A 13,913-nucleotide genomic window follows, 5' to 3' on the forward strand; every position below is an offset into this window, starting at 1 on the left:
GAACATTTGCGCACAAGTCTGTGTGGATTTTTTTAATTTCTTTTGAGTAGATAGCTAGGAATAAAATGGCTTTCTTGTATGGTTGGTGTATGTTTTAACTTGTAAGTGGCTGCCAAACTGTTTTCCAAAGCAGTTGTACCATTTTACATTCCTGCTAGCAATGTATAAGGGTTCTAGTTGCTACACATTCTTACCAATACTTAGTATGGTCAGTCTTTTGAATTTTAGCTATTTTGTGTGTGGGGGTAGTGGAACCTCATTGTGGTTCTAATTTTCATTTCTGTAATGACTAATGATGTTGGACATCCTTTCATGTGCTTATTTGCGATATGTATGTTTTCTTTTGTGAAATATCTATTCAAATCTGTTCCCATTTTTAAATTGGGTTATCTTTTTCTTATTATTGAATTAAAATTCTTTATATATTCTAAATATATTTAACAGAGGACTTCTGTGTTTTACAGATATTTTCTCCCTGGCTGTGGCTTGCCCTTTTCAATTTGTAACAGTGTCTTTTGAAGAGCAAACCTTTATTATGTTAATGCTATCCAATTTATTGATTTTTTTTTATTTTATACTTAAACAGTTTTCATATCTTACTTAAGAAATCTTGGCTGGGTGTAGTGGCTCACGCCTATAATCTCAGCACTTTGGGAGGCTGAGGCAGGAGAATTGCTTGAGGCCAGGAGTTAAAAGACCAGCCTGGGGAACAAAGTGAGATCCTGTCTCTACAAAACAAAACTTTAAAAAATTAACCAGATATGGTGGCGCACGGCTTTAGTCCCAGCTACCGGGGAGACTGAGGTGGGAAGATCACTTGAGACTGGGAGGTCAAGGCTACAGTGAGCCATGATCGCACCACTGCACTCCAGCCTGGGTGACAGAGAAAGATCCTGTCTCAAAAAAATTTAAAACAGAAATATTTGGCTGGCTGGGTGCAGTGGCTCATGCCTGTAATCCCAGCACTTTGGGAGACCAAGGCGGGTGGATTACGTGAGGTCAGGAGTTCAAGACCAGCCTGGCCAACATGACAAAACCCCGTCTCTACTAAAAGTACAAAAATTAGCCGGGCCCGGTGGCATGCGCCTGTAGTCCCAGATACTCGGGAGGCTGAGGTGGAAGAATTGCTTGAACCGGGGAGGCGGAGGTTGCAGTGGGCTGAGATCGCACCACTGCACTCCACCTGGGTGATAGAGCGAGGCTTCGTCTCAAAAAAAAAAAGGAAATATTTGTCAAACCCATGGTCACTAAGATTTCCCCCTAAGTTTTCTTCTAGGAAGTTGTATTTTTTTGTTGTTGTTGTTGAGACAGAGTCTCGCTCTGTCGCCCAGGCTGGAGTGCAGTGGCCGGATCTCAGCTCACTGCAAGCTCCACCTCCCGGGTTTACGCCATTCTCCTGCCTCAGCCTCCCGAATAGCTGGGACTACAGGCGCCCGCCACCTCGCCCAGCTAGTTTTTTGTATTTTTAGTAGAGACAGGGTTTCACCGTGTTAGCCAGGATGGTCTCGATCTCCTGACCTCATGATCCGCCTGTCTCAGCCTCCCAAAGTGTGGGGATTACAGGCTTGAGCCACCGCACCCGGCCTGGAAGTTGTATATTTTTAAGCTTTACGTTTAGGTCTGTGATTCATTTTGACTGGACACCTTTGTCAAAATCAAATATCTATACATCTATTTCAGATTGTTTTATTGATCTATATGTCTATTTTTATGCCAATACCAAAAAGCTTAAAAATATACAACTTCTAGAAGAAAACTTAGGGGGAAATCTTAGTGACCATGAGTTTGACAAATATTTCCTTTTTTTTTTTTTTTTTTTTGAGACAAAGCCTCGCTCTATCACCCAGGGAGAGTGCACTGGCGCGATATCAGCTCACTGCAACCTCTGCCTCCCCGGTTCAAGCTGTTGCTTTTTAAGAAATCATGAAATCAGGCAGTGTAAGTCCTCCAAAGTTGTTGTTTTTTGTCAAAATTGTTTGGGAAAACTAGGTCCTTTGCATTTCCATATACATTTTAGAATTATCTTGTCAATTTCTACAAAACAGCTTGCTCAGAGTTGGATTAAGATTGCATAGAATTTATAAATCAATTTGAGGAGAATCAACATGTTAAGAATATTTAGATACATGAATGCAGTACATCTCTTTATTTAGGTTTTTAATTTCTCTCAGCAACATTTTAGTTTTTAGTGTACAAGTATTGTACATCTTTTGTCAAACATATTCCTGAGTATTTCATATTTTTATGATATTGAAAATGGCATTTTTATTTCCATTTCCAGTTGTTTAGATATTCTTGTTGGTTCTCAAAGCTTTTTTGTAGGATTCTTAAGATTTTTTACCTAGACAATTGTGTCATCTGCAAATATGGACAATTTTATTTCTTTTCTGTTCTGTGCTTTGTGTGTGTGTGTGTGTGTGTGTGTGTGTCTTTATTTATTTATTTATTTATTTATTATTATACTTTAAGTTCTAGGGTACATGTGCATAATGTGCAGGTTTGTTACATATGTATACTTGTGCCATGTTGGTGTGCTGCACCCATCAACTCGTCAGCACCCATCAACTCGTCATTTACATCAGGTATAACTCCCAATGCAATCCCTCCCCCCTCCCCACTCCCCATGATAGGCCCTGGTGTGTGATGTCCCCCTTCCTGAGTCCAAGTGATCTCATTGTTCAGTTCCCACCTACGAGTGAGAACATGTGGTGTTTGGTTTTCTGTTCTTGTGATAGTTTGCTAAGAATGATGGTTTCCAGCTTCATCCATGTCCCTACAAAGGACACAAACTCGTCCTTTTTTATGGCTGCATAGTATTCCATGGTGTATATGTGCCACATTTTCTTAATCCAGTCTGTCACTGATGGACATTTGGGTTGATTCCAAGTCTTTGCTATTGTGAATAGTGCCGCAATAAACATATGTCTGCATGTGTCTTTATAGCAGCATGATTTATAATCCTTTGGGTATATACCCAGTAATGGGATGGCTGGGTCATATGGTACTTCTAGTTCTAGATCCTTGAGGAATCGCCATACTGTTTTCCATAATGGTTGAACTAGTTTACAATCCCACCAACAGTGTAAAAGTGTTCCTATTTCTCCACATCCTCTCCAGCACCTGTTGTTTCCTGACTTTTTAATGATCGCCATTCTAACTGGTGTGAGATGGTATCTCATTGTGGTTTTGATTTGCATTTCTCTGATGGCCAGTGATGATGAGCATTTTTTCATGTGTCTGTTGGCTGTATGAATGTCTTCTTTTGAGAAATGTCTGTTCATATCCTTTGCCCACTTTTTGATGGGGTTGTTTGTTTTTTTCTTGTAAATTTGTTTGAGGTCTTTGTAGGTTCTGGATATTAGCCCTTTGTCAGATGAGTAGATTGCAAAAATTTTCTCCCATTCTGTAGGTTGCCTGTTCACTCTGATGGTAGTTTCTTTTGCTGTGCAGAAGCTCTTTAGTTTAATTAGATCCCATTTGTCAATTTTGGCTTTTGCTGCTGTTGCTTTTGGTGTTTTAGACATGAAGACTTTGCCCATGCCTATGTCCTGAATGGTACTACCTAGGTTTTCCTCTAGGGTTTTTATGGTATTAGGTCTAACATTTAAGTCTCTAATCCATCTTGAATTAATTTTCATATAAGGAGTAAGGAAAGGATCCAGTTTCAGCTTTCTACTTATGGCTAGCCAATTTTCCCAGCACCATTTATTAAATAGGGAATCCTTTCCCCATTTCTTGTTTTTGTCAGGTTTGTCAAAGATCAGATGGCTGTAGATGTGTGGTATTATTTCTGAGGACTCGGTTCTGTTCCATCGGTCTATATCTCTGTTTTGGTACCAGTACCATGCTGTTTTGGTTACTGTAGCCTTGTAGTATAGTTTGAAGTCAGGTAGCGTGATGCCTCCCGCTTTGTTCTTTTGACTTAGGATTGTCTTGGAGATGCGGGCTCTTTTTTGGTTCCATATGAACTTTAAAGCAGTTTTTTCCAGCTTTTTTTTTTTTTTAACCTTTGTCTTGCCTTATTGCACTTGCTAGAACCTCCAGTACAATATTGAATAGACTAGGTGAGAGGCCACAACCTTGTTTTGTTCCCAATCTTGGGCAGAAAGCATTCAGTTTTTCACCATAAAGTATGATAATAGCTATAGATCTTTTGGTATATGTCTTTTATCAGGTTGAAGAAGTTCCTTTTTTTTTTCTTTTTTTTTTTTTTTTTTGTTTTTGCAAAAGTTTTTATTACGAATTGATGTTGGGTTTTTTTGGGAGCTTTTTCTTCTGTTTCTGTTGAGATGATCTGATAGTTGATTGGTCAGTTTTTATTCTGTTATATGGCAAATGACATGGATTTTTCCCTAATTTATTCTGTCAAGGCATAATTGAAATACAATAAAATTTACCCTTTTGTTGTACAGTTCTATGTGTTTTGACAACATGTACAGTTGTGTGACCACTACAACAATCAAGATACAGAATAGTTCTCTTATCCCCAGAAACTCCCCTATATCTCTTACAGCCAATTCCTCTCACACCCCTGGTCCTTGACAAACACTGATCTGTACTCTGTCATTATTGTATTTCCTTTCCATCAGTGTCATAGAAATAGAAACATATAGTATGACTTCCTTCACTTAGCATAATGCATTTGAGATTAATTTGTGTTGTTTGTGTATCTGTAGTTTGCATGTTTTTGTTATTGTTAAGTAGTATTTCATTGTATGGATATAGCACAGTTTGTTTATCCATTCACCTGTCGAAGGATATCTTAGGGTTTTTTTTTTCCTTAGGTTTTGGCAATTACGAATAAAGCTACTGTTAAAAACACATACACGTTTCTATGTAAACTAATTTTTTTATTTTATTTTATTTTTTTTTTTGAGACGGAGTCTCGCTCTGTCACCCAGGCTGGAGTGCTGTGGCCGGATCCCAGCTGGCTGCAAGCTCCGCCTCCCGGGTTCCCGCCATTCTCCTGCCTCAGCCTCCCGAGTAGCCGGGACTACAGGCGCCCGCCACCTCGCCCGGCTAGTTTTTTTTTTTTGTATTTTTTAGTAGAGACGGGGTTTCACCGTGTTAGCCAGGATGGTCTCGATCTCCTGACCTCGTGATCCGCCCGTCTCGGCCTCCCAAAGTGCTGGGATTACAGGCTTGAGCCACCGCGCCCGGCCTGTAAACTAATTTTTTCACTTGGGTAAATACCTAAGAGCGGGACTGCTGGGTCATATAAGTGTATGCTTAACTTTGTAAGAAAATGCCAGGGCCGGGCGCGGTGGCTCAAGCCTGTAATCCCAGCACTTTGGGAGGCCGAGACGGGCGGATCACAAGGTCAGGAGATCGAGACCATCCTGGCTAACACAGTGAAACCCCGTCTCTACTAAAAATACAAAAAAAAACTTAGCCGGGCGAGGTGGCGGCGCCTGTAGTCCCAGCTACTCGGGAGGCTGAGGCAGGAGAATGGCGTGAACCCGGGAGGCGGAGCTTTCAGTGAGCTGAGATCCGGCCACTGCACTCCAGCCTGGGTGACAGAGCGAGACTCCGTCTCAAAAAAAAAAAAAAAAAAAAGAAAATGCCAAATTGTTTATCCAGTTAGTTGTTTATTGCTGGTATATAGAAATACAATTTATTTTTGTATATTAACTTTTATCTCATGCCTTTATTATTTTAGCTTTTTTATAGGTTTTTAGGATTTTCTATGTAGACTATCATGCTATCTGTAAATACAATTTTATTTCTTCCTTTCTAATCTATATGTCTATCATTTCTCCTACTTGCCCTGTTGCATTGGTGAGAACCTTCAGGATGATGATGAATAGGAGTGGTGAGAATAGACATCCTTCTGTTCTTCCTGATCTTAGGGGGAAAGCATTCTGTCTTTCACCATTAAGTTTATTAACTGTAGTTAATTTTTTTGAAATACTTTGTGTCTCTAGTTAGTTGATTTGGTGAATTATTTTGACTGATGTTCAAATATGGAACCAGCCTTGCATTTCTTTTTTTTTCTTTCCAACTTTTACTTTAGGTTCAAGGATTACATGTGCAAGTTTGTTACATGGGTAAATTGTATGTTGCAAGAGTTTCATGTACAGATCATTTTGTCACACAGATAATCAGCATGATACCCAATAGGTAGTTTCTCAGTCCTCACCCTCCTCCCACCCTTCACCCTCAAGTAGGCCCCAGTGTTTATTGTTCCCTTCCTCCTATCCATGTGTACTCAGTGTTTAGCTCCCACTTAGAAGTGAGAACATGTGGTATTTGATTTTCTGTTCTTGCATTAATTCTCTTAGGATAATAGCCTCCATCTACATTCATGTTACTACAAAGGATGTGATTTTGTTCTTTTTTATGGCTGTGTAATATTCCATTCCAACCTTGCATTTCTTAGATAAACTCTATTTAATCGTGATATATCATCCTTTTTATGTATTATTAAATTCAGTAATACATTAAAAAAATCTTGTTTAAATTTTTGTATCTGTGTTCATGAGGGATACTGATGTGTAGTTTTTTGTAACACCTTGGTCTGTTTCTGGTATCAAGGTAATGCTGGCCTCAGAATGAGCTGGGAAGTAGTCGTTTCTCTTCAAATGTCTGGAAGATTTCGTGTAGAATTAATATTGTTTCTTTCTAAAAAATTTGGTAGAATTTACCAGGAAAGCCATCTGTGACTAGAGAGATTTATGTTTCTTGCTTAGTTTTGCTTTTTGGGGAGAGGGATGTTAACTAAAATAAAGTTTTAAAAATAGATAAAAGATTGTTCAAAGTCTCCTTGAGTAAGCTTTGGTAGTTTGTGTGTTTCAGAGAACTTGTCTGTTTCATCTTAGTTGTCAAATGTATTGGCATAAAGTTGTTCATCATATTCCTTTATGGTTCTAATATCTGTAAAATCTCAGCCAGGTACGATTGCTTATGCCTATAATACTGGCACTTAGAGAGGCTGAGATGGGAGGATCACTTGAGCCCAGGAATTTGAGACCAGCCTGGGCAACATAGCAAGAACCTATCTCTGTTTTTAAAAATTAAAATGTTAAAAATATGTGATGATGTCAACTATCTCATTCCTGTTTGTATGCTTTCTCATTTTTCTCAATCAGTCCAGCTGGAGGTTTGTCATTCTTATAATGGGTAAAATGGTAATTTTTATGTTATATATATTTTACCACAATAAAAAATTTCAAAACAACTCCCAACTCATTAATTTCCACTCTGATCTTATTATTATAACTATTATTATTATTATTATTTTTGAGACAGAGTCTCGCTCTGTCACCCAGTCTGGAGTGCAGTGGCATGATATCAGCTCACTGAAAGCTCCGCCTCCCGGATCTTTTTTTTTTTTTACTTCTGCATACTTTGGATTTATTTTGGTCATCTTTTTTTACTTAAGGAAGAAACTAAGGTCATTGATTTACTTCTTTTCTAATATAGGCATTCAGTGCTATAAGTTTCCTCTTAAGTACTCCTTTAATAATATCCCACAAATTTTCATAATGTTACGTTTTCATTTTCATTCAATTCAAAATACATTCTAATTTTCTTATTGATTTTTTTCCTTTGAACCATGGGTTATTTAGAAGTGTTATTTAGTTTCCAAATGTTTGTGGATTTTTCCAAATGTCTTTTTGTTATTGATTTCCAATTTAATTCTAATATGGTCAGAGAACATACTTCATATGACTTGAATCCTTTTGAACTTATTGAGACTTATTTTATGGTCCAGAGTATGATCAATCTTAGTAAATGTTCTATGTGTACTTGAGAAGAATGGGTATTCTGCTGTTGTTGGATGGAGTGTCTATAAATGTCAATCATGTTGATTTAATTGATTGTGCTGTTAACGTCTATTGTATCCTTGCTGATTTTCTGCATACTCGTCCTATCAATTATTGGGAAATAGGTATTGAAATCTCCAAATATGATTATGGAGGTTTTCCTTGGAGTTCTACATTTAGAATTAATTGACCCCTGTATTATTATGAAATGGACTTCTTTATTCTTGGTAATATTCTTTGTTCTAATATCTACTTTGTATGATATTACTGTAGCCCCTCCAACTTTCTTTTTATTAATGTTAGCATGTTCTTTTTTTTTTTTTTTGGTCATGGTGTATTTAATGTTAACCTATTCGTGCCTTCATTTTTAAGGTGTGTTTTTTTTTTTTCTTTTTCTTTCTTTTCTTTCTTTCTTTTTTTTTTTTTTTTTTTTTAGACAAGGTCTTGCTCTGTTGCCCAGGCTGGAGTGCAGTAGCACAATCACGGCTCACTGTAGCCTTAACCTCTTGGGCTCAAATGATTCTACTACTTCATCCTCCCAAGTAGCTCAGACTACAGGCACATGCCACTGTGCCTGGCTAATTTTTGTATTTTTTGTAGAGATGAGGTTTCACCATGTTGCTCAAGCTGGTCTCAAATTCCTGGGGTCAAGTGATCTACCTGTCTCAGCCTCCCAAAGTGCTGGGATTACAGGTGTGAGCCACCACACCCAGCCAAGGTGTGGTTCTTATAGGCAGCATATATTTGGGTCTAGCTTTTTTTTTTCCCATAGACAGGATCTCACTCTGTTATCCAGGCTGGAGTGCAGTAGCATGATCATAGTTCACTGTAACCTCAAATGCCTGGACTCAAGTGATTCTCCCATCTCAGTCTCCTGAATAGCTGAGACTACAGGCGTATACCACCATACCTGGCTAATTTTTCTACTTTTTGTAGAGACTGGGTCTCACTATGTTGCTCAGGCTGGTCTTGAACTATGGGCCTCAAGTGATCTTCCCAAAGTGCTGGGACTACAGGTGTGAGCCACTGTGCCCAGCCATGTCTAGCTTTTTAAATCCAATCTGAAAATCTCTACAACTTAATTGGGGTGTTTAGACCATTTACATTTAATGCGATTATTGATACAGGTAGGTTTGAGCTATCATCTTGCTGTTTGTTACTTGTACATGATTTTGTTTCATGTATTTTGGTGCTTTGTTATTAGGGATGTAAACATTAAGGATTATATTCTTTGAACAATCGGCTCCTTTATCATGAATCCTTTTTATCCCTAGTTTTATTTTTTGATAGGAATTCTACTTCATCTGATTCTAATATGATCACTCCAGCTTTCTTTTGATTACTATTAGCATGGTATACCTTCATTAAAAGCAGAAATATTCTCAGGGATAGTTAGTGTTTTAAAAAGTGAATTTTGGCTGGGCATGGTGGCTCACACCTGTAATCCCAGCACTTTGGGAGGTCAAGGTGGGTGGATCACTTGAGGCCAGCAGTTCAAGACCAGCCTGGCCAACATGGTGAAACCCCATCTGTACTAAAAATACAAAAATTAGCCAGGCGTGGTGGCGCGTGCCTGTAATCCCAGCTACTTGGGTGGCTGAGGCATGAGAACTGCTTGAACCTGGGAGGCAGAGGTTGCAGTGAGCTGAGATCACGACATTGCACTCCAGCCTGGGCGACAGAGCGACACCCTGTCTAAATAAATAAATAAAAAGTGAATTTACTGAATTTTGTTTCCTTTTTTAAAAATCCCATTCATCTACTTTAAAAATTAAAAATAGATATTTATTAAATAGAATAGATCATAAAATATTCAATTTTTTATTATGTTAAGGGCAAAGGAAAAAATGGAGAAAATAAAGAACAGGGCACATAGAAATACTAGGAATCTGGAGAAAGATTTTCTGGAGAAAGTCTCTTTCTTGTGACCTTTTGGCATGTTGCTGTTAAAGGCTCTTTGAGAGGTACTGACATTTTTGGTATGTGTAGGTATGAATGGATATCACACTTGTAGTTACTTGGGCTCTGGTTCAAATAAGTTAAGTCTGGAGCTGAATCTAGCCCATGAGCCAGTGATTCCTCATCCCTAACCCAGACATCACTGATTTCTCTTCCAGAATTGGCTTGGAAACGAAATTGAGGTTATGGTCAGTACTGAGGAAGCCAAACGCCATCTGAATGACCTCCTTGAAGACAGAAAGATCCTGGCTCAAGATGTGGCTCAACTCAAAGAAAAAAAGGAATCTGGGGAGAATCCACCTCCTAAACTCCGGGTAAGTACCCTTATGAAAAAATGTTGCCAGTAATCAGACTCTACATTCGCCAGAAATCCTTATAGCTTTGGAGGATTACTTTCCTTTTAGTATTTCACCCTTGTTCCCACTATTATTTACAGAGGCGTACATTCTCCCTTACTGAAGTGCGTGGTCAAGTTTCGGAGTCAGAAGATTCTATTACAAAGCAGATTGAAAGCCTAGAGACTGAAATGGAATTCAGGTAACAGGGACTATCTCTAAGCCATTATAAAAATTTATGCCTGGAATCAAAGATAGAACCTATTAATCCAGTGATTCAAAAGCCTTGTGATGGTGGAAAAACGCGAGAAAATAACCATTTTTTTTAAACCAAACACTGTACTAGGTATCTTAGATACATTTTCTTATTCAATCCCTTTGATGCCTTATGAGGTACGTATCATTCTTCTCATTTTAGAGATCTAAAATTAACTTGGTCATATGGAAGTGGGTTATCAGAACTTATTAACATTAGTGTCACTAAAGTTGGTATACAGCCCCCTCGCTGCTAAATTTGACTGGCTTTTTAATAAATAAACTGGTTAATTGGTTGATTTTTAAAAGGAAATTCAGTGATCTTAAGAAATTTGCCAAAGGTAATTAACTGGCTAACAAACAACAGAGCTGGGATTCAAAACACACTCTAATTCCAAAGCCCATGCTTTTTACAATACAGCACAATTTTTCTCTCTTTATTATTTTTTAACTGATAACTAGAGTCAGGCACCGTAATTTTTGATGCAGTGGTGTCTCTAAGATGTAGAACCAATAACAGAATTTTAGAGGAACCAAAGAAATGATAATAGAATAGCAACAACACAGAAGGTGAATTTTAGAGATCATCAAGAAAATAGCTATAACATGTAAGTAAAGTTGTCATGAGCATTAAATTAAATTAGTAAAGTACATAACAGTACTTAGCATATTAGAAGTGCTCAATGGGCCAGGTGCGGTGGCTCATGCCTGTAATCCCAGCACTTTGGGAGGCCAAGGCAGGTGGATTGCCTGAGGCCAGGAGTTCAAGACCAGCCTGGCCAACATGGTGAAACCCCATCTCTACTAAAAATACAAAAAAAATTAGCTGGGCGTGGTGGCGGACACCTGTAATCCCAGCTGCTAGGGAGGCTGAGGCAGGAGAATTGCTTGAACCCAGGAGGCAGAGGTTGCAGTGAGCCGAGATTGTGCCATTGCACTCTAGCCTGGGCGATAGAGCAAGACTCCGTCTCAAAAAAAAAAAAAAAGGCCGGGCACAGTGGCTCACGCCTGTAATCCCAGCATTGGGAGGCCGAGGAAGGCAGATCATGAGGTCAGGAGATCGAGACCATCCTGGCTAACACAGTGAAACCCCATCTCTACTAAAAATACAAAAAATTAGCTGGGCATGGTAGCACGCACCTGTGGTCCCAGCTACTCGTGAGACTGAGGCAGGAGAATCTCTTGAACCTGGGAGGTGGAGGTTGTGGTGAGCCGAGATCGTGCCACTGCACTCCTGGGCAACAGAGTGAGATTCCGTGTCAAAAATGAAAGACAGACAGACAAAAAGAAAGAAAAGAAAGGAAAGGAAGGAAAAAGAAAGAAAAGAGAAGGAATAGAAGGGCTCAGTGAAGGCTGCACTTTCTCAGGAGCTCTTCAGGCGGTGTTCCCTGTGCCATGGTCACTCGTATTGGCTCTAAAAAGTAAAAAGAAAAGAAGTGATCAATGAATGTTCTTCTGTCCCTCATCTCCTGGCCCTACACCAGAAATTATGCTACACAGCCTCTTCTAATCATGATTATTTTAAGCAGTTTATGAAATCTAGAAGGAACAGAACCCTGACAGAGATTTTATCGTGTTTTAGGATAATAGATTTTTATTGTCCAGAAGACCTTGGGATCATTTAATCTGGTTTTAGTAATACATACTAACTTTATCTTGGGATACATCTATAAATCACTCAACCTTTGAGTTCCTGCTTTGTGCTACACTGGATGCAGTTGGGATATACAGAAAAAATAGATGAGTTTGCCCTTGCTCTCAGGTGGAAATAGTATCATTATTCACAGTGGTGTCCTGGAATCATTTGTTAAAATTTCAAGAATGTTGTAAACCATTGTTAGTTTACAGTTGATTATGGTGAGAATATTTACACCACAGAAACTGACAAAACTTACAAATCAGGGCTGGGGTTTTTGTTTTTGTTTTATGTTTGTTTGTTTTGAGACAGTCTCACTCTGTTGCCCAGGCTGGAGCACAGTGGCACGATCTTGGCTCACTGCAGCCTCTGCCTCCCGGGTTCAAGTGATTCTCATGCCTCAGCCTCCCAAGTAGCTGGAATTACAGGCACGTGGCACCATGCCTGGCTAATTTTTGTATTTTTAGTAGAGACAGGGTTTCACCATGTTGGCCAGGGTGGTCTCGAACTCCTGACCTTAAGTGATCTGCCTACCTCGGCCTCCCAAAGTTCCAGGATTACAGGCATAAGCCATTGTGCCCAGCCAAGGGCTGGTTTTTTAAGTGCTGGTTGTTAAAAATTTACCTGCATACCATATGTGTAAGTAAATGATTATGTAAATGTAGGGCAGGTGCCAAGTAGAAGGAATTAGAAGTGAGTTTAGTTAGGAGAAATTTTTTAGAACTGATGAGACTTAAACTAAATTTTGGAATAGGTAAGGGACATGAATTGTCAGAAAAGATAGGAAAGGGCCAATGATAGGTGACAACTCCGAAGTGTTGTGCCCCACCTCTTCCAGAAGCCTTCCCTGACTTTTTAATCCCTCACTAATCTTCCTTCCTCTCTAAACTCTTTCAGAACTTATGATACTCAATTATGACATACTGCTGACATGTTATCTTTATGTTTATTGTTTTATGTTTATTAATTTTGTCATTCTAAAGACAGACTGTAAGCTTGTTGAAGGAAAGGACTCTACATTAGACCAGGGTTGTCAAAGTGTGGTCCGCAGATTCCTGGGGAGCTCCAAGGCCCTTTCAGGGAGTCCAAGTGATCAAAACTATTTTCATAATAATATTAAGGCCTTATTTGCCTTTTTTGCTACATTGGCATTTGCACTGAAAATGCAAACGCCATAGTGGGCTAAAGTGCTGACACCCTAGGCTGAATGAAAGCAGTGGCACCAACCTGAACTAGTAGTTATTGTATGCTTCACCACTACATACTCTCAGGTTTTAAAAAACCAAGCCAGTCTTAATTAAGAGTGGTGTTGCAAAAGCAGTGAAAGTTGTTCATTTTACTAAATCTGGACCCTGGAGTTCATGTCTGTGTTACAGCCTGTGTGACAAAACAGGAAGAACACAGAAAGCACTTCTGCTGCATGCTGAATATGGTCGTCTCCAGAAAAGCACTGTGTGCGATTGTTTGAGGTGTGAGCTCAATAGGCCTCTTTTTTCATGGGACATCATTTTTACTTCAATGAACAACTGACAGACAAACTGTGGTTATTAAGACTTGGTTACTTGGCAGACATTTTCTCAAAAAGAACAGAGCAAGCCTGTTGCTTTAAGGAAAACAGCTGACAGTGCTACCTAAGACAAAATGTGAGCTTTCAAACAAAATTTGGATTTGGAAAACTTGTATCTGCCACTGTGAACTTGACAGTTTTTCATAACTTTTCTGATAAGACCAGTAGTGATATTAATAAGTGTGATTTTTAAAAATATATATTATAGAATGAAATGTGTTAACATTTGGAAGATCTGCATGACTCTGGACTAATATTGTCCAAATGGCATTTTATAGAATCATGTATTGGTAAATGAGCCATTCAGATTGCAAGACAGACTGATGAATTTTAATATGAGAGAATACAAAAAGGTTTATTAATAAGTTTCAGATTCAACATTGCAACTAACTCTT

The 13,913-nt window shown here is 38.8% G+C and overlaps 1 protein-coding gene across 2 annotated transcripts in view; it reads left to right on the forward strand.

Moving 5' to 3' along the window:
- The window catches only part of KIF4A (kinesin family member 4A), a 133,074-nt gene that overhangs the window by 97,759 nt on the left and 21,402 nt on the right, over nt 1-13,913 (forward strand). For both annotated transcript variants that reach the window (XM_074029486.1, XM_005593863.5), the window contains exons 21-22: nt 9,884-10,039; nt 10,162-10,262. In XM_074029486.1, coding sequence (XP_073885587.1) covers nt 9,884-10,039; nt 10,162-10,262 — 257 coding nt within the window. The remainder of the gene's footprint in view (nt 1-9,883; nt 10,040-10,161; nt 10,263-13,913) is intronic.

This window comes from Macaca fascicularis, chromosome X (genome assembly GCF_037993035.2).
Source record: "Macaca fascicularis isolate 582-1 chromosome X, T2T-MFA8v1.1".
NCBI lineage: Eukaryota > Metazoa > Chordata > Mammalia > Primates > Cercopithecidae > Macaca > Macaca fascicularis.